Source organism: Physcomitrium patens, chromosome 14, assembly GCF_059467195.1.
Source record: "Physcomitrium patens ecotype Gransden chromosome 14, ASM5946719v1, whole genome shotgun sequence".
In the NCBI taxonomy this organism is placed as follows: Eukaryota; Viridiplantae; Streptophyta; class Bryopsida; order Funariales; family Funariaceae; genus Physcomitrium; species Physcomitrium patens.
The window spans coordinates 7,135,022-7,159,740 of NC_143423.1; the positions used below are offsets into that span (position 1 = coordinate 7,135,022).

At 35.3% G+C, this 24,719-nt stretch overlaps 3 protein-coding genes across 10 annotated transcripts; 1 reads left to right on the forward strand and 2 right to left on the reverse strand.

Annotated features, from left to right (window-relative positions):
* Positions 1 to 1,355: 1,355 nt before the first annotated feature.
* LOC112291267 (uncharacterized) lies at positions 1,356 to 2,564 on the forward strand. 3 transcript variants are annotated; one of them, XM_024538435.3, is made up of 2 exons: positions 1,356 to 1,603; positions 1,823 to 2,564. In XM_024538435.3, exon 2 carries the CDS (start codon positions 1,881 to 1,883, stop codon positions 2,136 to 2,138), a length of 258 nt encoding a protein of 85 aa, XP_024394203.1. In that variant the 5' UTR covers positions 1,356 to 1,603; positions 1,823 to 1,880; the 3' UTR covers positions 2,139 to 2,564. The 3 variants fall into 3 exon arrangements, with proteins under 3 accessions (XP_024394203.1, XP_024394202.1, XP_024394201.1); XM_024538434.3 differs by having other exon boundaries at positions 1,356 to 1,416; XM_024538433.3 differs by having other exon boundaries at positions 1,356 to 1,387.
* Positions 2,565 to 2,919: 355 nt separating this feature from the next.
* On the reverse strand, positions 2,920 to 7,510 carry LOC112291266 (protein FREE1). Of its 6 annotated transcripts, XM_090255772.1 has the most exons (11): positions 7,397 to 7,490; positions 7,115 to 7,176; positions 5,887 to 6,772; positions 5,482 to 5,568; positions 5,212 to 5,343; positions 4,910 to 5,059; positions 4,690 to 4,755; positions 4,277 to 4,387; positions 4,081 to 4,170; positions 3,662 to 3,934; positions 2,920 to 3,556 (listed from the first exon to the last, which is right to left on the reverse strand). In XM_090255772.1, exons 3-11 carry the CDS (start codon positions 6,733 to 6,735, stop codon positions 3,482 to 3,484), a joined length of 1,833 nt encoding a protein of 610 aa, XP_090111898.1. In that variant the 5' UTR covers positions 6,736 to 6,772; positions 7,115 to 7,176; positions 7,397 to 7,490; the 3' UTR covers positions 2,920 to 3,481. The 6 variants fall into 6 exon arrangements, with proteins under 6 accessions (XP_090111898.1, XP_090111899.1, XP_024394200.1 ...); XM_090255773.1 differs by lacking the exon at positions 7,115 to 7,176 and having other exon boundaries at positions 7,397 to 7,510; XM_024538432.3 differs by lacking the exon at positions 7,397 to 7,490 and having other exon boundaries at positions 7,173 to 7,314.
* Positions 7,511 to 8,938: 1,428 nt separating this feature from the next.
* Positions 8,939 to 15,646, reverse strand: LOC112291233 (GDSL esterase/lipase At5g37690). Its single transcript, XM_090255517.1, has 12 exons — positions 15,025 to 15,646; positions 14,663 to 14,780; positions 13,851 to 14,139; positions 13,638 to 13,736; positions 13,128 to 13,348; positions 12,597 to 12,727; positions 12,143 to 12,201; positions 11,615 to 11,878; positions 11,342 to 11,469; positions 10,933 to 11,172; positions 10,558 to 10,810; positions 8,939 to 10,456 (listed from the first exon to the last, which is right to left on the reverse strand). Exons 3-12 carry the CDS (start codon positions 14,116 to 14,118, stop codon positions 10,236 to 10,238), a joined length of 1,884 nt encoding a protein of 627 aa, XP_090111643.1. The 5' UTR covers positions 14,119 to 14,139; positions 14,663 to 14,780; positions 15,025 to 15,646; the 3' UTR covers positions 8,939 to 10,235.
* Positions 15,647 to 24,719: the final 9,073 nt, after the last annotated feature.

Here is a 24,719-nt window from a genome sequence, read left to right on the forward strand (position 1 = left end):
TATGTATGCATGTATATATATATATATATATTTGTATTCATGTCAATTTCCATGCTATTTTAATTTTATTATTATTTATAATCAAAATCTAATATTTAATAATTTACAATTGTTTAGATCAACATATGTTTCTTTAAAACTTTTTATCCATAAAACATATTTTATATATTATTATTTATATATTTTAAAATTTACTATAATTTAATTGTATTTCTAATAAATATTAATATTAACATTGGAGGATCATACTTTGCTTAAAGAGTAATATTTGAAAGCAAATTATTAATGTTTGGTATTGTGTTATATGATAATATATCACAGGAACAATCATGCAACCAAGAATTGCACCAACAAATGCTATCAATATACAAGAAAAAAATTATAGCATTGAAAAAAAAATTATACCCACATTCAGGATTTTAGAATTCAAAAACATGTGACCATATAAATGTATAAATTAACTTTATTTTTTCGTTATTTCACAACATTTTTTTATTTTTATTTTAAGTTTCATCAATGCAATTTGTATGACTGTATACATATAACCAGGCGTTTGTTAGGCAAGTAAGTTGTCAGCAATGTTTTTATGAATATTATTTATACAAACACATCACAAAATTCAGTTTTGGAACAGTGTTGATTTATATTATTTTTAATACATTTCAATTTATGATGATTTCAATATACATAAAAACTCTAATTTATTTAGTTTTAGAATGTTTATGTTAGTGCCTTGAAATGATAGACGTCAAAAATAAATTGATATCCTAATTACATACATATACATGTTTGTTTTTGTTAAGTCTCATGTTTTTTATACAATTTCATGCTCTTGTCTATTTGGTATTTTATTATTCCATGAATTAACTAAATATGTTTCATGATATAGTTCAACTTTATTCTAATAGTTGTAATTTCTACAATAGAGAAAAAAGAATGTGAACATTATAACAATTTTTAACGATGAAATATCAAAATGAAAACTCTAAGCAATTTCATTCTTTTTACTCCTCTTTCCACAATGTATGTTGAACAGGATCTGCACCAAATTAGGGTTTTCTAATGAAGAGAAGGTGTTCGAAAACAACACAAGAGAGCAACCCACTTCAGCAAATGCGAGAGTTGGGGGGGGGGGTGATGCTCAAAGGTAGATTCCAAAGTGCCCGTGTCAGAACATGACCTCTGCCACGTCACACAATGAGTCCATTCCGCGTGGAACACGACGTCGTCTGCTCTTGGCGAATGCGCTGGACCTCGAGTGCCGATAATTTTCTCCGAAGTGGATGAAAACTGTTCATTCGCTGTGTTGGAGAGAAGACTACCCCTGCTCCCAGGGAGGGCTGCTTTGTTGTTGCGGAGGATCGCGTTGCAATTCGAGGGCGAGGAGGTGCGTTTACTCACCAGGACTTGCTGAATGTGCGTTGTTTGCAGAGCGTATTGGAGGATTCATATATTTATTTGATTTGATTTTTATATATTTACTTATTTTTACTTTTCCTATCTGTGGCCATGGCTTGGTTGTCGCCACATTTTGAGTGGGTCAGGCTTCTTGCTCTCGTTTGTGGAAGTAGGTAGAATGTTTTTCGTCTGCAAGAATTCTAGGGTGAGAATTTTGCAACACAAGTGTTGATAAATTGGTGGGTTTTTGCTGCGGATGTTTGAGATTAGCTTTCGCGCTTTCTGGCTTGGGACTGTGCTTGTTGAATTGCGAAACTGGAGCAACATTTTTGCTTCGGGATGCTGCTATTTAGACGTTAGGGGAACCCTCCACTTTGTCAGTGTTTGTGAACTGATCAATTCTGAGGTGTTGCTCTTGGATCAGGGTGTTGTGACGGCCTTTTTATAATTAGTGACGAGGCGGGAGTATTTGAGGCTCGGATATGGGGGCGATTGTGACCACAGTTCTTGTTGTGGTAGCTCTTTTTCTCGGCTGGGGAGCTGTCGAGATAGCTTGCAAACCATGCATGGAATCAGGTCGGGCAGCCATTAACAGGTCCCTGGACCTCGATTACGACCCGGATAATGAAATCGCCAACACACCGTATCAGGAAGCTCCGAGTGCTCCGGAAACGAACCAGGAGCCCGGTTCGCCTAAAAAGTCCCACAAGGTAACCAAGGGCGAGACTTCAGATTTCTGAGAATAGTAAATATATGTATATCAGCGGCTTTCTTTCCAAGTTAACTGCAAAACGTCGGGGTAGAATGTTATTTTTTCATCGTGCTTCGATATTGAAAGCACTGGTTTTTTTTTAGAGTAAGGTTGTGGCGTGAGGTGTTCCTCATCAAAGGAATCCTTTCAGTAGGTCACACAAACTGCCATCCACAAGCGTTCCAGCATCATTCAGGCCTTTCCGGTCCTAGGGCTGAACATGGTTGTCAAGAATGTTTGACGCAGGACTTGAACTCCCTGTAGTCGCATTCATGAGGGGTGCGTTTTGTACTTCTAAGAAGAATTGTCCAGCTGTACAACATGGAACCTCTAATGCTGTGTAGTTTTCTTCATAGGAAGCTGTGTAACGATGATGGCCTATAAATAACATCTTTGTTCTGAGTTTCGATGAGGATATCGACCTTTTAGTTATTCATACTTATTCAGGTAGGTGTCAAGTATGTCCACCACTCTTTTGCTTGCATTCTTCGGCAGAGTAATTGCCACATGCGAGCAATAGGGACGTCTGTTTCACTTCCGACAACAAAACACATTGCTGCACGGTTTTTTTGCAAGTTCGGAAATTCGCTTGCCTCGGGCAATCGTCCTGTAGAGAAATGCAATACAAAAAAAAAAAAAAAAAAAAAAAAAAAAACAAGCTTGATAGATTATCACAGGAAACGAGATTTAAGTTCACAAACACAAGTCGTGGAACAATCCTCATACATTTCACGATCCACAAGAGTCACATGCAGATGCTGAAGAGCATAAAAACTGAACTTTCTCTATATTGAAAGACAATGTTTACAGAACTTTCACTATTACACTTTTCTGAACCTGCTCTGCGGGACACATTTCAGATAATGTGACGAGCAATTCATGATCAACGGTCTGCCTGCAAAATTATTTAACCGAATGACTGAATTCTACAGGTGAAGTTCCTAAACCAGCAGTAACACTACATACAATACTCCGCTACAGAAACTAAGCGTAGATAGGATAGGTCCTTCGAGCAAACACTCATTGCAAGAGAGTTGTCCACCTGAAGCATCCATTGGAAGCTTACAAAGACGGTGCATCACTAATTCCGAGATTCGCTTGTCATGGATGTATTGCCAGCAATGGAATGCTGAAATCGATAGTCAACAAGTTTTTGGGAGTCTTAAAATCTGTACAAAACAGTACTCTAAACTGCAAGGATCCCTCCAGGAGCCCTCAAAGAGCTTGACAATCTCCAAAAGCAGGTGTCAAGTTGATCAGATGTGAAGTGAAGAGACGATTCAATAATGCAAATCGTATAAGAATACTGCATCTGCGGCTTGTCTTTTAAGATTAAGCGCCGACAAGAAATGGATGCTGACAAACTCCACATTCAACTGTTTCTGTCCCAAAGCTTGGAACTTGAACCTGTTGAACACAAAGTAGCGAGGATGTCAGGCATTTGGTGCTGGTGCCATGATTTGAAAATTGTGCATAAAAGAGATACCGTCAGTTCAGAGTAAGAACACAGACCTGCAGATGAACAGTGCAAGTAGGACAGGCCACCTCCCTCATTCTTGGCCCAGAGCCTTTTGCACCAGATGAATTGTAACTGCTACCTTGAACATTGTTTGAGGATTCAGAGCCACAAGATGGACAGCGAGAGTTTCCACCTGTTACCAACGAGATGGCTCCACATCTGCTACAGTTGAGAACAGATGTACCAGATTCTTTGTTACTACTGCCTCCAGTGGTTCCTTTGCTGTTCGAAGCCTCTCTCCTTCCTGCGTTCCGTTCAAGTTCTTCCTGCAGGTCGTTGGCATGCCAAAAGATGATATTTACACCAATCCATCAGTCACGGACAAGGCAAAGAAACGTTCGTATACAATATTCAGTAGGATCAAAAAGGCTGTTATCTCATGTACATGAAACGTAATTGCTACCCCAATTACCTGCAACTTCTTGGCCAAATCTTCATGCGTACGCTGGACGGGTACTTTGCTTGCTTCCTTGGCATTAGACAGTCTCTGTGAAACTTCAGCCTGCAGATATAGTAAATCAACAGCCTTAGCCTCCACCTTTAGGATGGATACACAATTTTCCCGCACTGGGAAGGACATGAGACAATCCAGGTCACGAAAGACGTACCAAGCAGCGGTCGCACACTCGTACAGGCTGAGCACCTTCCTCTGATGTCAGTGGAGTCCTTCCTCTTGTGCACCTATCGCAGAATACATCTCCACAATTTCTACAATGATGCTATTACACCCACGCAAAAATGTAGCAAGAATCAGTACGGTATGGAAAAGCTACACTTGATTCGATAATGAAAAATTGCCGACTATTTTACAGTTCTGACAACAAACGACATTATCAAGCGAGTCTTTCAAAGAAAAGCCATCCTACTGTTCAATCACTCAATGTCTTAAATGTATTAATACGATCTAATAGGTTTCCTCATGACCCCAGCAGTTGCCCAAAAGATCAGAAGCCAAATAAGACCTAAAGCCTTCCAAACCGCGCCTCATCAAACAATGAATACGCTGGAAGTAACTACATACCCGTCGAACAAATGCAGAGAAATCAGCATCACAATTGCTGCATTTCGTAGCTGCCTCATCTGGCACCTGAGAGTTCAACGTTTAACATGAGATACATAAAATGCAAGATAAAATTTCCATTCAGAAATAACAGATACATGAGTATTCTTAGGACGTGTTAGAAGCTGGTTCGCTAGTAATAAGTGTACAAAAGACACACGAAACAATAGAAGATCAATACCCAATGTTGTTTCTCCTCCTCACTGGCAGTTCGAGGTCGAAACGGAACCCAGTCGCCAATAAAACTTTTTCGTCCGAGAGTAGTATCTGAGGGTGCAGTGCTTCCAGCAGATGGCTTGCTCGACTCATCTTTGTCCACCATCTCACATAGCTAACCTCCCAAGGCATGAACCACCACATTCGACAATACTCATGATTAAACATTCTTCGGACCGACTTGAGCTATATACAGATACCAAGAAATCAAAGATACAAAAAAATTAAGCTGACACTTCCAAGATAACACCACTGCAAAAGACGAACCTGGACACACGCGGCGGTAATCGTATCAAGAATGGCGCTGGTCGTGTACGAGCTGGATTGCAGCCGTATACAGCGCTGCTCAATATCCACGGCACTCTTGGCCCAAAAAGTAAAGATGGCAGGATCTTTCACCTGTTTCCCACACAGAAGGCACACAAAAATATATAAAAGTACTCATAGCACCACAAAAATTCTACAATATTGGCGACGGAAACTTCACTGCGAAGTCAAATTTTGAATCCAGCCTCGAAGTGGAAAACGATGACTTACCTCCCAACGAGTGATCGTCTCCAGTGGGTATATGCGCAAGGTTCTGTTTGTACTTGGGTCCAGCATGCGGACACCATCGAGACCTATCTGCAATTGTCCGAATTCAGAGTATATTAGTGACTTAGCACCTCAACAGCTACAATTTTTTTTTTTTTTTTTTATTTTTTTTATTCTAGCTTGCGCAGAATTAAAAATAATATCGTCTTCCAATGACGTTCACGATTTCTCAACTGAAGACGAAACAAAGTTCATGATTTCAATCTGATGGAAAATAAAAAAAGAAGGAAATAAAGGAATTTTTTTAGGTGGTCTATTCAACCATGTGATGTGATACACACCCTGAATAATGAAATAAACCAGCGAGGGAAACCCGAAGCTACTACATCTTCTTTGATAATAGCATACCTGACAGATGACATCCTTTGTATCAGGTAGCAACTTCACACGATACTTTTGAATCCCTCCTGATATATTATCATTTTCCACCTTAGGTACGGCTCTGGCCACTTTAGATCCACCCGAGCTACCGAAAGATCCAAAACTTCCTGAAGATTCCATAGTCTTCCACGAACTACTTCCTGTACCGCGAGCACCATAAGGCTCCCCTCCCTGGCCTCCATCATAGGCATAAACCTCAGCGTACCCACCATCATCATATGATTTATTGTTGAAGGCTGCTCCCCCATCACGCTGGGCGCCATATGCATCCCGCTCACCAACGCCACCGCCATGTGTTCCATATCCAACCTGATCATATCCAACTCTACTATATCCACTCTGATCATATGCGGCCTGATGATATCCCAAGGATTCAGTTTCATTTCCGAGTGATCCCCGAGATCCTATTCCTCCATAACTCTGAAGCCCACCATAGCCTCCATCACTGTACGAAGGAGTTAAGTAAGACGGAGCCTGGGCAGAGGGAGTAGAAGGAGGTGGAGCTGAGCTGCTGTAGTAATCGTATGAAGGAGCTGCAGGAGCAGCAGGAGCCCCAGGGACGTAGGATGGTGCAGCAGGTGCATAGGACGGTTGGGAAGGAGCGTAGGCAGAATTAGGGTTATAAGAAGGCTCATGGGCAGGATGCTTTGCTACTTGAGCCATATACGCCGTCTCTTGAGGTTGACCATACGCAGCATGGCCAGATGAAACACCATAAGCATTCAATTCACCCATATTGTACGAGGGAGGGGCGGTTGAGGCATACGTTTGAGCGGGAGGCATGTAGCCTTCACCATAATTCCCCGTTTGCTGCATATTTTCCTTTTTTCTATCTCTCCCCTATAAACCTAATCTGATAAACAAAACAAAGACACCCTTATCTCCTTTCGAAATTCAGAGCCTCCACTTACTCCTCTAAACGACCGACAATCAATTCATCTAAATCTCGTACCGATGATCAAATCACAACCTGACTCCTGAAATGCCACATCCTTTATTATTCCACACATCGACAACCTCCCAAAATTCAAGTTCAGAAAAAACCCACTAACACATAACCCCAGTCACACAACCAATTCACATAATCCGCATTCCCCTGTGTACAATCCACACTCAGGCTCAAACCACGACACTGACCAACCCTTCCCACAACACACAAAAGAATTCACCACCCTAACTTGGAAACCACGTCTACCTCCGAACCAACACGCCAACGCGCCAAAACGCCAAATCCAGAGATCCTTCAGCCTTACCCAACTGTAGGATTCAACTCCACAGAAATACCGGATCAAAAGAGGCGGTCGGCAGGATGCATCTAAGGAGAGAAGGGAAGACGGGACGAACGATTGATTGATTGGTTGCTTGATGAGAAGAGAGAGGGATGGAGGGAGTCTGGGGAGGGGGCAGGGGGGGGGGTTTTTGAGGTGATGGATGGATGTATGGATGGGATCGAAGGCGTGAATGCGTGAGTGCGTGCCTGGGTGCGTGGGTTCAGAACGAAGGGGGTGGTAGTCGAAGACCCAGAAGTAAAAGAAGATCGGATTTCGATGTCGAGTTGTCGCGATTTCGTTGAATCACTCCTCCTCCACCTCCTCACAAGTTGGCCTTCTCTTCCTTCTGCTTCTTCCTCTTCCTCCTTCCCTTACTGTTTGTTGCATGCCCCCCACCTCAACTGGTTCACTTACCCGTGTCCCTGTTTCCTCCAATAACGTTCTCAACCGGCGGGAAGTAGCGGGTATGGTCGCCTAGTTGCGAGAATCAACCGGTACGAAATAGCGGGTATGTGTGCCTGGTTCCCACCGGGTATCAATTTGGGAAGAGGACGGTGTGTGTGTGGGTGTGAGTGTCGCAGAACGAGGTTCATTGTTCTGGTTGTCGTTTTGGATGAACAGACTCATTCTTGTTGGCGTCCTTCAAATCCTTTTGCGTGACTTCTTCATAATTTAAAAGAAAAAAGAAAAAGAAAAAGAAAAAGAAAAAGATTAAATGATATTCTGCTAAAAAATATTTGTACTCATTAAATTAAAGAAATTCCCTTAGTTTTTGTGAGTTTAATAATCACGAGTTATTTGATGTGCTTTATGTATGTTCTAAAAACAATTAGTTTCATACAAATAAAAAAAAACCAGAAAACATAAATTTTTAATCTAACATAAAACGTTAATAACTAAAATCATTTATGAACATTATATGATTTTCCAGTAAATTTTATTTGACGTTTTTTTATGATTGTTTGATAAGCTTATATGACTATTTTATTTTTTATTTTTTATCATACAACTTAATCTGTACAACTTTTTATTGAAACATTTTTTTTAATTTTTTTTCATATTCGATTTAAAATAATTAATTAAAAAATGAAATTATTAATTTTTTTATACACATGTATATATAGATATATTTATAGATTTTTCTTCGTTCAACTTATTTTAGAACTATAATCTATCATAAATTATACTTTTCAAAGTTAGATGTCAAATTCTACTTTTGTCAAAAATTCTAGCTTTGTAATACTTTATCTTTATCTTAATTATACGTAACAGTATTACTATCTTATTAATAACAACCCATAATAATTGCATAAAATCTTTTGGTCATTTTGTAGTTACTATTGAAATAATAATGGTTAAACAAAGATATCTCCACACTAGTATTATTTATTGTTGGGAGGGACTCTAAAGAACTTTAAATAAATATAATTATTCTATTAATTGAAAATTATAAAAACTTTGAACATTAAAATTAAAATTTTATCTACTCTGTTATATGTTTCAAACACTTAAAACATAATACACAAGAATAAAAATATATCAATTTTTATTATTAATATTACATATAAGATTTAGTAGTTGAATTTTCTTTGCTATAATCTTAGTAATTAAAATAACATACATATTATAAATATTTTGTGCTATTATTTTTTATAAAAAATTATAATTATTTCAAAAACATTCTACTGTATCTAAAATTTTACCTTAATTTTATTTTTTATTTTTTTTATTTTTTTATATCTCATTTTTACTAAATGGAAACAAAAAATTTACTCGTTCTATTCAAAGAAGTTGCAACAAGGAATGATTTGTTAAACTTTTGGTATTTGTAAAAGAACTCTGTTGTTTGTGGTTTTTAGTTGCCAAAGCTTTTGATAACTTTTATTTTTTTGATATTTTATAAAAAAATTACTTATTATTAGAAGTAAAAAAAAGTTGAAATTCCATATAAATGTATTATATATAAACAAAAAATAAAAAGCATCAAATTTTAATAACATCAAAAGAATAAGTTCATAAGAAATAGTTGACATTTTGAAATGTTAAAATAATAGATTTTCATTTTGTTTTTGTTTATCTTTTAAAAATTCTTTGAGATAAATTTGACTTAAATATTATCAAAATTCTATATTTTTGGCATTTCCATACATAACACTTTTAGGTTTTGTATACAATAAATTGTATAATATATAAGTATTAGTCTATTTAATTTAATTTGATTATTTTTTTTGAAATGTTTTATAGTCATGATTTGAACAATTGATTTATATGACATATAATTTAGAAAAAATAATAAAAGTTACAAGTATTGCATCCAATGATGTACATTTAAAAAAAAATCGACTTATTTTGCTAATGTTTTTGCTATTGTTTTTCCCTATCATGTTCTAATGTACTTACATTCCCAACTGGGCAGAGTGTTATTTCACCACCCACACATTACTTCAACAAATCAAACATTGCACAGAGAAACAATACTGGAAAAAAAAACTACAAAGTCATGAATATTGCACGCAAAACACATGAACCAACCCTCACAAGAAACCATATTGATAAATTTATAAAACTCAAAACAATACAATTGGCAAAAAAATCCTCATTTTTCAACACGCATTAACTATGTAATTGTTTCGATTCCATACGCAAACGAATACGAAAAGGTTGTACTACTTTCTGATCAGTAACTAAAGAATAAAGAATAGGCTTCTACGACCACAGACAGCAATATAACAAAAAAAAGAAAAAAGAAAAAAAGAAGGTTAGATGATCTTTAAACCGTTCATTATTCTCAAAATCTAGAAACCGAGCACTATTCGAAGAAGTTCGGTTCACCAGAAAGCGCAGTCACCGACACCGAAGATCAATGTCGCTCAAGAATGATCGATGAGGATTTGTGAGTCCCCACACATCGAATCCACATGCAAGAGTTGCGGTGAAATTGTGTCTAGTGACGCTGATTTATCTAGTGACAAGGCCGATCTAGAAGAAGCGGAAGCGATCGATGCTAGTTTTTCATGTTGGGCGTGAACAATGAGAGGTCAGACTCTACATCGATACAAGCTGTTGGATATTGTACGGACTGATGGCGTCTGGGCCTCCAGAGAAGAATCGCTCCGCCAGGATCGCGTTGGCGCTGTCCGTGGGGTGGAAGGGATCCCAGAACAGATGGTTGATACGATTGGTGCAGAGATTGGCGCCTGGAAGGCACCCAAGTTGCCCATTCAAAGGGCCGAGTCCACAGCATCCTGCGTTTATGACGTCGAATCCTGCATGGACCGTCGATTAGCACCGAACTATCTGACTGTGGACTGCAACTTTGTGTTAGATGTATTTGTGGTGTGAATATGCAGATGAAGTTGCTGCGTACCGTAGTTTGGACGGTTTGTTATGAATTGTTGAATCGCAGCATTGACTTCTCCGTAGCAGAATATTGAACCTGGAAGTGCGGAGGTCAGCTGGTTCAACATCGGCTTGAGTGCCGCGTTGTAATTCTTGGCGTAGTCGTTGATATAGTCCAGGCACGTTCCGACGGTGTTGTTTCTCACAATCTGCGATGGGAGGCAACCGAGGGGGCCGAGATCGGTAACCACAAACTTTCGTGCTCCAAGGTTGTGCAAGGTCTGCATCCACATAGATAGGTGCACTTTTACGTCATTTTCCCATCTCAAAAATTCACGAACTGTTCTAGGAATTAGTGGATACTGGAAATCTCGTGGGTTCCATAAGTGGCTGGTTTGCTTACCGATAGCTGCCCGTGAAAAGTTGAAATGAGCAAATCTTGATACTTTGAGGGTGTGTATTGCTGCGACGTGGCGGAGTTTGTTAGAAGGTAGTTGTTTATGTAGTCGTTGCTTCCAAACACTACGACAAATATTGCGTCGTTCAAGAGTTTTTCTGTTCGTTGTGGTCCAATCATGTTGGTAATATCTTCCTTGGTCTTCTGGAAATATGATAGCTGCTTGTTGAATGACAGTCTCTGTATCTGCGAAGTCCCCAGGATTCAGAAGGTCTTTCAGTGTGCATCTCTTCTGCCATTATAGTTGCACCCTAGTATATGTGTAGCTAAAGCATAGATACTACAAGTTATCTGCTTATTATCAGCGACACACGTATTCAGCTGTTATTCCTTCACCTCAGCTGAAATTACTTACGTAATTGCTCCCGGTTGAATCAAGGATACCCCCCGCACCAGAGGCGTAGTTCACGCCATTGAGGATCACTGAACCTCGTGTGGTGGGATTAAGATACTCCTTCGGAATGGGGACTCCCAGTTTCTCAACTGCACATTCCAAATCGACATCCAAGGTTACAAGTGCTTTGCATTGTAGACAAAAGAGGAGAATATTGTAGGCCACTGACTAGAAATTCGCACTGAAGAATATTAGACCTCAATGTTCAGGTGAAAGAGTTGGAGGAGCACGTACAAATTATGTCAGGTACAGTGCGACCATTACAGAATCTGCCCGTTGGAACGCCATTGCCGAGATCAATACCGTTCGGGTAGAGATTGGCCTTGGCCAGAGACAAGACGAGAAAGTTGTTGTTGCCGATGTCAACAAGGGAATCACCGAATACGAAATTGGCGGGTGCGGCAGATGAAAATGGACAGAACAGCAGCATGCATGTGAGTAACGCGTAGCGAACACAAATCTGCTGAAGTAACTCCATGCTTTTATTCACCTTCGAATTGTGCAATCAGGACAATGCTGCATTTCGGGTTTGCTAACTGGTCATTCACTCTTGAACTTATGCAGATCTTGGAACGATAAACCCGCTGCACGACAGGGTGCGGTGTGGATTGTGGCGCACCATTGTCTATCCTATGACAGCCTTGGTCGCTCCTAAAGATGACTGAAGCAGCAGACAGTTATGAACTCAAGCTGAGAGACAATGATTCAATCGAAATCTAACATGGACTGAGGAGTGCGAAATGGTCGGGATATAGAGTCCACCTGAGGCGGCAACTTTAAGATTGGGGATAGCCTCTCTTCCAGGCCCATCATCGCAGAATCTGAAAAAGTGAAGATTTATCGACAATAGGTCTCAGCAGGTGGGTGGAAGATATCGTTCATGTGAGCAATACATTCAGCTGCTTGTAACTATTCACACTTTCAATGCAATGTGAACACTTCGTATTAAGGTTCAAATGACCAGTTAATTTGCTATTAGGGGTTCATTGCGTTGTACAGGTTTCCTCTGCTGGCTTTGCAGTATGAATCTGATCGTTCAAAGTCAGAGAAGTTTGGATCGTATTCGAGATATTAGTGGTGTGTCCTTAGCATACAACACAAGGTTGTGGTAATCACCATCTCCTTATGTCAGACCTCCTCACGGTCTTCAGCTATAAGTGTACATGCAGGGATGTTACTAAGGCTCGTGAATGGTGCTGAGGGAATTGTCTAGCACCGATCATGTAGAATGAGACAGGACACCCAATGCCCATGTACTCCTCTCCTTGCCCTTCCGCCTGGGGGACCCTTTTCACCCTGGGGTAAAAGGGCACTGGGTGTCCTGTCAAAGTGGCTCATGTGCAAGACCTGAAGAATGGAGTGAAGTTGTACTGACGCGTTTGCACCCGATAATTCTCATGTGAACATTATCTCTCTTGATGAGGCTTTACCTCTTGTACAATCTACAGAGTTCAGCCAAATCGTTCAATATTCGACATGAAATTACAGCTCAAAGTGCTGAATTGCATGACATTTCTGCTATTTCTGTTGCGACTAACTTTTAGTGCCTTCGTCACAATCTCGTGTGTTGCTTAAGTAGTTAATTTATAATCAAGTCCTTCATGGCCTGACAATTATACGCCAACTTCCAGTGAAATCTGAATACGTACACACACATACAGAAGTGGTAGATACAGATACTATCTTGAGTGTTCGAGATCGAGTTGAGTGCAGGCAGGTGAGGCGCTTCAGTACCAATGCAGTTCTAAGGCATTGCTGCAAGCTGCATTACATTCACGGGCTCGAACGCATCTGGGCCACCGGAGAAGAAAGCTGTGCCAATGTACGAGTTGGCTTTGTCTGTGGGATGAAAGGGATCCCAGAATAGGTAGGCCGACCGGTCAGGGCACGGCTTCACAATTGGAAGACACGGTATTAAACCATCATAGGGGCCGGCTCCGCAACAGCCCGAATTCACTACCTCAAATCCTGCGAAATCAATCCACTCATGGTCAGTTCAGTACTTTTGAGTCGACTTCAATCAATTGCGCTATTATAAACCCAACGAGGAGAGGTTGCTCAGTTGAATTACCATATCGTGCTGGGTTGGCAACGAATGAGGCCACTAGGTCATACGCATTTGCATACACATAGATTGATCCAGGCAGACTTGCTGTTAATTCCTTAAATCCAGTTTAGAGCGATGCTCTGTAAAATAAAATGCATTTTTAGAACATCAGTTGGCTCACATAGTTATAGCCAGTGGAGTCGAGGATACCGGCGGCAACAGAGGCATAGTTCAACCCCTGAAGAATGACGGGTCCTTTCGCCGTCGGATCCAAGTATGCGGGTGGGAAGGGAAGGCCCATGTATTGAACTGTACCGCATTGCAAGCAATTCAATTCAGTTAATGGTCACAAGTAGAACCATGTTGTCAATTCCACACTGAACATGATATAGGCAGGAGATTGAGGACATGCTCGCAACGCACCCAGGCAATCGGAAACGGTGCGGCCATTGCAAAACCTTCCAGACGGTCCCTGCGGGAAGTCCAGCCCATTAGGAGGATAATTTGCCTTGGCGAGAGTAAGAACATAGTTGTTGTTGCCGACATCCACGAGCGAGTCACCAAGGATGAACATGGCTGGCATTAATGGGTCCTTAGCCAGGGATGACAAAACTCTGCTGAAGAGAACCAACATTGTCGCCATCCATTGCAAAACAGCGACCCTTGGCAACTGGTTCATTACTTCAGTCATTATGGCTTGCTTATCAACCCCCTGCACATCACAACACGAAGAATTGAGCCACAACTCGTAAACGTTTTGATTGATGAAGACAGATGGGGCTCTGAAGGCATTCCCAGCTCAAGAAAATCGGAAAAATTGATGTGATATGAAATGTGGCTACCTGCAAAGTGGACTAGAGTGAGCTCTCGAATTCTAATGCGTGCTCTACCTATCCCTCAACTCAATTTTTTCATTGTCGCCGCATTCAATGCCGTCGAGACACGACAATGCGAACACACCTACTTTTAAAGTCCGTGACCAAAACTTCAAGTGCAGCCATGTGCACACGTGTAAGCTGAATGTGAACATTTTTTTTTTTGTTTTTTTTTTCTCTCTCATGGCTGGCACTTGGGATGGAATTGGTTGGTCTTCGGCAGGGCATGTTCAACCTGATTAGTCCGAGAAATCTTGTTGACAGTGTGGATTGCACATCAATATTCCCTCCGGAGATCAGTGAGTTTAACTTTGAGATTTAGAGGAGGACTGATTTTAAGTTGCAGTGTTAGCAATGAACCTGATTTTTACTTTGAACAGATGCCCCCTGTCAGTCGGGCAGAAATGAGCTGTTTCGTTGTGTTGACCGACGGATTGGACTCACATGGCACGCACCTCCGCTTCTGTGAGCTGATTAACTTCGGAGACGACAAAATGCAAGGGTATCGAACTCCAGAATATTACACTCCAATTGCATCATTTCATTCAGAGGGGAAAGTTCAATGGTAGCCATCGAGCGAGTCGGGCAGTCTAGCACAGGCTAGTTCAATCATCGAAGATAGCCAAATCGACCAGTACTAAAACGGAAACCAAATCCTAGATCAGGGATCAGAAGCTACTCCCGCTGCCTGGGAAAAAGAAACTGTTTGTCGAGACGCGTACCTTAACTGCACAGTCTTCCCTGGAATCGATGCAGATCAGTAGTTCAAGCGGACGCATTTATTCCAGTGTAGTAACTGATCCAGGAGATCAGGTGCAGATAAACGACGACGAAAAAAGACATCCGACAGTCGCAGCATCCTCCTTCAGTGAGATGAAAATAAAAATAAGAATGCAAAAACGAATGACCCACTTCCGGCAGTTCTAAATTACTTCCGACTGATGGTGAAATATCTGACAGTCCCTGAGCTTGCACAAGCGTTGATTATCACAACCGAAGCACCGGAAGCTCTCTATTGGAACACGATGAAGTAGAGACCCATCTGATAACAGAATCAAATAATGAAAACTGGATCGGCAAGCCTCGATGCAGGTCGTTCATGCGAGAGTGCTCAAGCGTAATGCTGTCAGGTTCCGCACCCGATCATAAAGAGGGGAAGCACTTTCTCTCATGATTTTGTGGCACTTCTCTGTAAATGATCTGTGCGTGGCCAGCTCCACATCCCGATCCCGATGATGAAGCCGCTGCTGCAGTCTCGGTGGTTGTCGATGTCCATGTCAATGAGGTGGTTGCCGATCGATGCTCGTCGTGTTTGGGTTGTCGAGGGCGGTCGCAGTGAATCGATGGTTGGCACGGAGGAGACAAAACATGAAACCCTATTTTATGGTAGTATTATAACAGTGGGTGTTAAAAGATAATATTATAGTACCTGGAGACAAAATAATATTTATGTATGTATGGGGTACGATATTTTATATTTGTGTTTGGATTGAATCTTCATTCACATCCTTTCTCGACGTTCTAAATTTACGGATTCATCAAAATCATGAACGTTCTAGAATTATGGATCCAAAAGCAGTCAGTGCTTGGCTTCTGCCATCACCTCTTCGACAACAATAATTTCAAAGATTTTTTTCCAGAGAATTAAATTTCTCCTTCTGTGCACAGAAATTGTACGTCCATACTATTCCACACTCAGTCATGCTCATCGTGTATATATATATATATATATATATGTGTGTGTGTGTGTGTGTGTTTATTTATTTATTTATTTCTTTTAATCCAATCTTCTACTTTGACACCCACTAATATAAGAAGACTGTTGATTCATTTATTTTCTTTCCAAATGGATTTCATTGCTGGAGGTGGATTGGTTGTTGTAGAGTTTTTAATCATAATTTTGGATTTTCTTTTTTGTTGTCTAAAACCATGACTCTTTTTTATCAATTTATTTTTATTTTTTATTTTTTTACATATCTTTTAATGTTCTAGTTATTTTTATTATTTCTGTTATGCTCACTATTCTTTTTTATTTCAAAATTTTGATCTACTAAAAATACAAGAATTTTACATAATTTTACTATGATTCAAACCTTAAATCTAAATATGAATTATATATTTAAATAGCATTTTAATTGTGTAATAATCTTATTTGATGAATTTAAAAATAAGAATTTATAATTTATAATTATTCTTTGATTTAAGAAAAAACAAAATCTTGAAAGTTAATCTTAAATATATCAAAGATGATATGTGTGTATATATATATATATATATATATATACATAAATTGTGGCTTCAAATCCATAGCACTCTAATATACTTTGTTGCTATAGGTAGAGTTTTATGATTCTAAAATCTTTAATTTCCTGATTTAATTTAATTTAATTTAATTTAATTTTTAAAACTTAGCAAGTAAAGCTATTTTAAATGTTTAAGTTTCACTATTATTTTCATTAAATAAAAAACTAGCCAAATTATAAAATTATGATTTTGTCAAGTTAACTTAAATGTACACTAAGTAAGATTTGTAGGCAAGAAACATTGTATTTAATCTAGTGTTATATAAACACATCCTATAAATTTGTATACATCAATTTCATAAAGAACTAGGACAAAAAATGTATAAGATGTCCTTATAACAAAGATAGATTTGCTAGCAATTGAAAATTGTAAAAACATTAATTATAGGAGTAGCTAATTAATTGAAGACGTGATAATGGACAAAAGAATTTTAATTGATCTATTTAATGCAATTGCCAAGAAGAAGCTTTCTAAGGAATTTATGCATATTTTTAGAGATTTGTTTTATACATGTCTAATTGCATTTTAAAAATTGATATGAAATTGGTCAAATAAGAAATAAAACATCTTAAACAACTTGAAATATAATATAAGAATTTGTTTAAAAGAAGCTCTCAAAGTTGAATTTGGAAGAATGGTATTTTAACTTATTACCAAGAATTAGCTATATTTTACAAGTAAACTATGTTTTAAGAAAAATATTCTTTTTGGTCATGTTCACTTTATTAAAGTCAGCAAAAAAATATATAGTCTTTAAATTTATCCAAGACAAGTTGGAATCTTATAATGCAAGAATAGATACCAAATTTTAATCTATTTATTCTCATCAACTTTTAAATATAAACTAGAATATATATTTGGATTAGCTTTCAAAACATATCAAATGTATTTAGAGCAATAAACAATAGTATGACAAAAAAATTAAGATTACTATTATAAAAAGACAATAAAAATACTATAAATAAAATCTTATGTTGTTTTTTATATTATTACAAATTCTGAAAGAGAGCAGTAGCCATCTTTTAGAGTAATTAATCTTATAACCAAAACAAAATGTTTTTTTTTTTTTTTTTTTTTTTTTTTTTTATAAAATAATATTTTTTTACCTATCAAATTTAAATATTTTTTGGATATTAAATATGGACTTAAAAATTGTCAAATCTTATCTTGATTAAAAAATCCCTATACTGTTTTTTTTTTTTTTTTTTTTTTTTTTTTTTTATCACTGTATAGCTAATCAAGAGAAAAAATCATATTGAAAAATTCTAAAAATGGTTTTACTAATGTTTAAAGTTGCTATAAAGAGATAGTTACAATGTAATATATATATATATATATATATATATATTTAATAGCAATATATAAGTTTTTACAGCTAGTACAATATCATGTAAAGTAGGGAGATGAAACAATCTTAGAAATAGTATAAAGTGACACAAGCAAGCATTCGATAGCACAATACATAAAGAATATTGGATAGTATAACAATCTCTCTTATTTAAATTATGTGTACTTAAAATAAAATAAGCTTCTCAAGTAATATGATTATATTAGCTAAATCTATTTTTAAAATATTTTAATTAATATAGAAAGAATAATATCATGCAACAATAAAAATTTCAGTATCAGCTTAATAAGAAGAATATGTAATAAAGAATTAATTTCTTCTTGCATTGCACCAATTTTAAAGCTAAATACAAAGTCTACAAATATATGTTCTTTAGATAGTAGAATATTATTTTTTTGTATAGATTTGTAAAATTTAATTTTAATCAATGTTGGTATATTTAAAAACTATTACGTTGCTAGATTTCAATAAAAAGTTGTAAAACTTTATATCTTAGCTAGTCCTATTTAAGTCACCAAATGGAGTGATAAGATTGATAAATATCATAGATAGATTGCTATAAAATCTTTCTTTGAGTCTATCACAAAACTAATTCTTTTGATAGTTTATCAAAATCAAACTTTAAACAGTTAGAAAGTTTTATTACTTTTCTAAACAAATATTTGAAAGACAAGGGAATTTAGAATGAAAAAAAATCATAATAATGAAGTTCAAAGAAATATAAGATTTTTTATTATAAGATATTTATACTAAACTATATATTGATCTTAAAAATTTCCTATTCTAAAATAATTTGAAACTTATTTTAGAAGTTTTTTTAATTTTTACTAATAAAAGATACAAGTTTAATAAGCACTAAATAAGATTAAAAAGATATCAACTCATGATTGTTGTATGTAATTTGTTTTTAGGTTATGAAAAAAATATATATACAATAAGGATTTATGATTTTTAGAATTAAAAAAATAAAACTAATTATAGAACTAATGAGATGGTGCAAACAAGACTTAGTTTTACTTTATCTTATATAGGAAAAAATTAGTAAATTTAAACACAATCAAATACCATTATTTTTATATTGAATGTATATTCTATAGATTTGGAAGACAATGTTTAAAACACTTTGGAAGAATTCTTTTTAAGTAATAAATTGCCTCTTTTTATAAGAAAATTAACAAAAGATAAATCACCAAATCTAAATAGGATTTAAATTGAGTTTTTGAGGCCTTTTCAAAATTTATTAAAGATATTTATGTTTGACATAATAAGAATTTTTTGATGAAACAAGATTTTTTATAGTCTATAGGAAAATAGCTTGCTATTTATTTCTTTATTTATTTTAAAGTAATATATATATATATATATATATTGGTAATTATAAGCTAATTAGTCTTTTGAGCTATATATACAAAATTTATTTAAAGATCTTCTAAATAAGAATCCAACCAATTTTGTTATCATAAATTGGCTGGATCTTAATATTCGTAGATTTAGGATGAAATATATATGTATATATATATATATATATATATATATATATATATAATATTATGAAACTAAGATTATCATGTTGGTTTTAACAAATGCTATATATGCCAAGGCATAGAAAAGAGTCTAAGAGCATAGAAATAAATATTAAAGAAACTAAAACATAAGCTTCTAAATAATTATTATTCAATCTTTAAGACCCCTCTATAGACAAATATTTGTAGACTCCTATTCAAATAACCAAGTAGTGCCAAATCTTCAATTCTAAGTTCAACATGAATTAGACTTTATATTTAGAAAAAAATTCAGCCACAAATTACTATAAAATTCACATAGCTTATCTAACATAAAGAAATTAAATGCTTTTGAAATTAAAAAAATAAATAAACTATAGAATGAAAATATATTGTATTTAATATATTCTAGTCTTATCTAAGTTAATTCTCTCCATATTTTGGACTTGGCTAGCATCTCAAAGGATGTGGAAATGGGAAACAAATATCATATATTATCTCAATGAAAAAATTCCAACAACACTCTTTGGCATGTTGTACAAATCCAATAAATTATTTTTGATGAATCCTTAGGTAATATCAATAATATGAAAGTGCTTTAGCTAATGATAGTAGAAGTTTATTTTTAGACCATTTTGTAATAACACCATGATTTTATCTCTAGACAAGAAGCTTTACAAAATGAAAAAATTGCCTAATTAATTTGGTTTGGACTTATAAACTAAAGTAGAGCTTTTGAAAATTAAACTCTAATCTTGATACATAGAAGGCTTGAAAAGAAAATAAGATAATTTAAAATGTATTAAAAGACTTAATTATGCTTTAGAAATAAAGACATAGTAAAAATTGGAACCATATTCTACTATCCAAGGTAGATACATTTATTTTTATGGGGATGCTTACCAAGATTCTAAAATATGTTTTGGATTCAATTCAGTAGAAAAGAAATATACTCCAATATAATTTAGTAAGGAAAAAGGAGAAAATTAAGCTATTCTAATAAATAATCTTTTATATAAAATATTTATAAAATAATGAAGTATAGTATTATTTTATAAAATAAAATAAAATAAAATAATTAATTCATAAAATAAGTTTTTGTAAAGAATTATTAAAAAAAATATAAGTAATTCTCTTAAAAAAATAAGATTTTGACATTGAAGATGTAAATAGTATTATTTAATTTAGCCTTGGCAGGTGGCAAATTATTTTTGAAAGTTGCTAGAGAAATTTCGACAAACACCTCCAACCTTTTATGATAAAACCCACAATTATCAAATTCCAAAGGACACATACTAATAGATATAATTCTACATGAAGACAAATGGTTATTCCAAAAAGCAATTCCCACCCCGCCCCCCCTCCCTCCCTCTTCCACCTTAACGCTCGCACCACTAGAACGAGGATGGGAACAGAAAGTCGCCATTGGGAACACGCACGAAGGGGTCCGCGAAACCCCCCATCAAGCGGCAATACAGAGACAGACAGCCCCGCACCGATGAGGAAGGCGCATCGCACTCATCGGAAAGCATGTGGCAGCAATCCACGGAAAAAAGCATCGACCAATCGATCCAGGCCCTGCTCGCCGAAGCACCGGGGGGGGGGGGGGGGGGGGGATCATCACAAGGTCCCCGTGAGTCTTGCGTGCTACAGAGCTCTCTCCCACTGTCTCCGTCATGGCTAGATGTGTCTTCGAGATCCGCCGCTGCATATTCTACAGTAACACCGCCGATTCGCTACCAGTCACGCCCTCCCACCCCCCTCGATTCCTCGTAGTGTCTTGCCTCACTTGTAACTGTTCTCCTCGCATGTCATCGATTCGCGTACTGAGTTGTACCAATACTGCCGCCGAAACCAGGAATATTTTTCAACTTTTGAAGTTTATGACTGTTCACTTTCGGCAGTGGTTTCTTGCTGTTGATTGCAATGAATGTCTAGTTCTTTGGGCTCGGTTAGATATGAGCTGATCCATCAGTCTGTAAAATGTCGGAGTTTCGAATTACACGTGTGTTGGGTGACAGTCAATCTTTCGTCTTTGCTTGGCAATGTGAAGTTCCTTTTTTCTCTCTTCGATTTGATCGTCTAGCCATTGTTGACATAGTATTAAATGCGCTTTGGCTCTAACGTTTCGGTAAGAATCTCTGCACTTGTTCTGATTCCGGTGATGGAGTTGGTGTCTGGTGTTGCAGAACCAATGCAGGGGCTTTTACTTGCGGAATCCTGTGTCCTGGTTAAGATATCTATTGGAGTTACTAATGTAAGTTAGGATTTGTAACTCTGGGGTTTAGTAACTTTATTCATAATACTTGAACAGTGTATTACATTCTTATCAAGGAAGGGGCACCTAGGAGGGTTGCGACCAAGCTTATATCCAGCTATTAATATAGTAAGGATATAAATAAGCTATGTTTGAGGATGGATTCAAAGTTTGAACATATTTGTAAAAATAGAGTACATATAAACTTTCTTGAATGCATTGTGTTCAAAATATATAAATATTTACATCAATATGAATAAAAATAGCTCTTTCTTATTGCATAGTAAATTTTTACATGATATTAGGGTGAGGCTTAGAAAATTCATAAGTAATGCATTTTTTTGTTTTGCTAGTATATAAATCTTGTATACATTTCATTTGTTAAAGCAAACATTTGACAAATTTTTGTGATATGTTGAATTCTTATAATTTTTTGGAGGTTGGCAAGGCCAATAAGTTGGTTGGTGAAGACAACTTCCATGTGTGGAGCTTGAAGATGATGAATTTTCTTTGAGCATAAAACTTGTGAGATGTCACCATGGAAAAATTCTCACCACCAACATATCTATGTTCATATAATAGATGTATATTGTGAGAAATCCAAGTATAAGAAATGAAGGCAAAAACATTGAAGATAGTAACTTTTGTTATAAAAGATTATTTAATTGATATGGTGACAAAACATGAAAACTTTAGAAATACATGGAAGATACTGATAAAAAAATATGAAAGTAGAGATCCTACTTTAGTACTTAATTTCAACTATAAACTATCAACTTTGAAAATTTGGAATTCTATCTCTTTGGAAGAATTCTTGAAGATGGCTTGTAAAATAAAAAATCAACTTATTGTACTTGGTAAGAAAGTTCCAATAAAGAATCTTATACAAACTATTTTGAATGGCTTGTCTCTCTCTTTTGGTACCTTGGTATATAGTTTTATATCAACAAATCAATGTTCAAGCTTCAAAAAAAGATTATCAAGACTTATAATAAAAGTCCATAGATTACAATTAAGAGCTAATACCAATAAAAATTCTAAAAGTGATGCACTATTGATACAAATTTCAGGAGTTGATTTCAATACAATATTTACAAGAGGCAAAGAAAATTACTTATCTTGCTAAAAAGCTATTTTTTCTTAAGAAGATAAGATATTATAGGAAGTTTTTATTATGAAGAAAATACTCATGTAATCTACTACTATATTTATAAAAAGTAAAATCATATGAATTGATTGTAAATTCAAAAATTTACCACCAAATGTTAATAAACCTATAGTATGCATTATTGAAGTTGAACACAATTCATCTAATTATGAATAAGCAGAAATATTTTAGGAATTAGAAGTTGATCTTATCAAAACTTCAAAAAAATAAAATAAAGACTTCAATTGGTATCTTGATAGTGGAGCTTTGGTACACATAATAAGTCAATATTAAGTTATCTCAAATCAATAAGTCAATTTCACATAATAAGAGCTATTGATAATAAACTACATATTATATTTTGATAAGGAGAAATTTATATAAAAATAAACAAAAGAAAATCAAAGAAAATAAATAATATTTTATTTTTACTCTTTTAAAAAAAACTTATTATTAGTTGGTTCTTTTGCAAACAAAGGAAATATTGTCATCTTTTCAATTGGCAAGTGCTGAATTATTGATGAAAAAAGAAAAAAAAGTTTGTTACTTTTGGATCTTGAGAGCCAAAGAATAGCACATATTGTATAAACCAAGCCATATTAGAAGTTAACTCAACTATTGCAAAATAATCTAGATTGTGGTATAATAGATTTATACATCTTGCTTATTTAAGTTTAAGGCAAAGTTACATAAATAAAAGAATTAAAGACTTACCTTTTATTGATATTATGTCTCTAGAGATTTGCAAGGCTTATAATTTGGATAATTAATATAAGAAAAAAATCTAAATATAATCTCAATAGATCAAAGAGATTTCTATCATTAATAAATATTGATCTAATTGGATCTATTTTTAAATCTTTGTTTAATGGCACCAAGTATTTTGTGATGTTTATTAAAAATTAATCTCAAAGTATTTCGATTTACTTTGTTAAAACCAAAAGTGGAGCCTTTTCCAAATTCTGCATGTTTAAAACATAAGTAAAAAAATGAGATTAGAAAAAAATTGTTAATATTAAGAAGAAACAAAGGAAATAATTTTTTATTTCATAAATTCTAAGATTATTGTCAAAAACATAGAATAGTAAGATAATTGACTCATGCATTGATTTCTTAGCAAAATGGAATTACTGAGATACAAAACATAATAGTATTTAAAAAAAAAAAAGATATATGCATTATAAAAGTAAATTAGTTTCTATCTTATGGCTTAAAATTATCAATACAACAAATTATTTGATAAATTTATGTCCAACAAATGTCAACAATGGAAAGACATCTATAAAATTATTCTGTAAAAGAAAACCTGAAGTATATCATTTGAATTTTTTTGAATGAATAATTCATTTGTATGTGCCAAAAGAACAACACTCAAAACTTGATAGTTCAAAATTTGATAGTAAAATAACAAAGTGCATTTTATTGAATATAACTCTAACAACAAAGCATATAAAGTTTATAATCCTACAAAAAAAAAAAAATCATTAATCAGGACATTATCTTGATGAATCAATTGTAGGTTACCAAAGTCTTAAAGATAAAAATAATGATGGAAACTTTGAAGATATATTCTCCATACTAACAAACAAAAAAAGAAGTGAAGAAGAATTTGAATATGATAAAAATCAATATATAAAACCAAAGTCTTATCTTTTTAGTGATAAACTCAAATGAAAAAAGTACAATCTTTTCTATCATATATTTATTAATATTTTTTAATTCATTTATTCAAGCAAGTTAATTTTTTATTACGAAGATAATGAATAGGTATAGAAAATCTTTTTGAACTTCATATGAAAGAATTGATAAATATCTACAAAAAATTGGACTAAATAAGTTACTTATAAATTCCAATTTTT

Bases quoted from the DNA above. Each gene is read 5' to 3' on its own strand.
- LOC112291267 (XM_024538435.3), top strand. From the start codon at position 1,881: ATGGGGGCGATTGTGACCACAGTTCTTGTTGTGGTAGCTCTTTTTCTC.
- LOC112291266 (XM_090255773.1), bottom strand. From the start codon at position 6,735: ATGCAGCAAACGGGGAATTATGGTGAAGGCTACATGCCTCCCGCTCAA. The intron at 5,060-5,211 runs GTTCGTCTTTTG...TTGGGAGGTTAG, and splicing joins TTACCGCCGCGTGTGTCCAG to CTATGTGAGATGGTGGACAA. The intron at 4,756-4,909 runs GTATTGATCTTC...TTGAACTCTCAG, and splicing joins AGGAGGAGAAACAACATTGG to GTGCCAGATGAGGCAGCTAC.
- LOC112291233 (XM_090255517.1), bottom strand. From the start codon at position 14,118: ATGACTGAAGTAATGAACCAGTTGCCAAGGGTCGCTGTTTTGCAATGG. The intron at 12,728-13,127 runs TAGAACTGCATT...TCCATTCTTCAG, and splicing joins TGCAGCTTGCAGCAATGCCT to GTCTTGCACATGAGCCACTT. The intron at 11,470-11,614 runs GTACGTGCTCCT...TGGAATGTGCAG, and splicing joins CACTGTACCTGACATAATTT to TTGAGAAACTGGGAGTCCCC.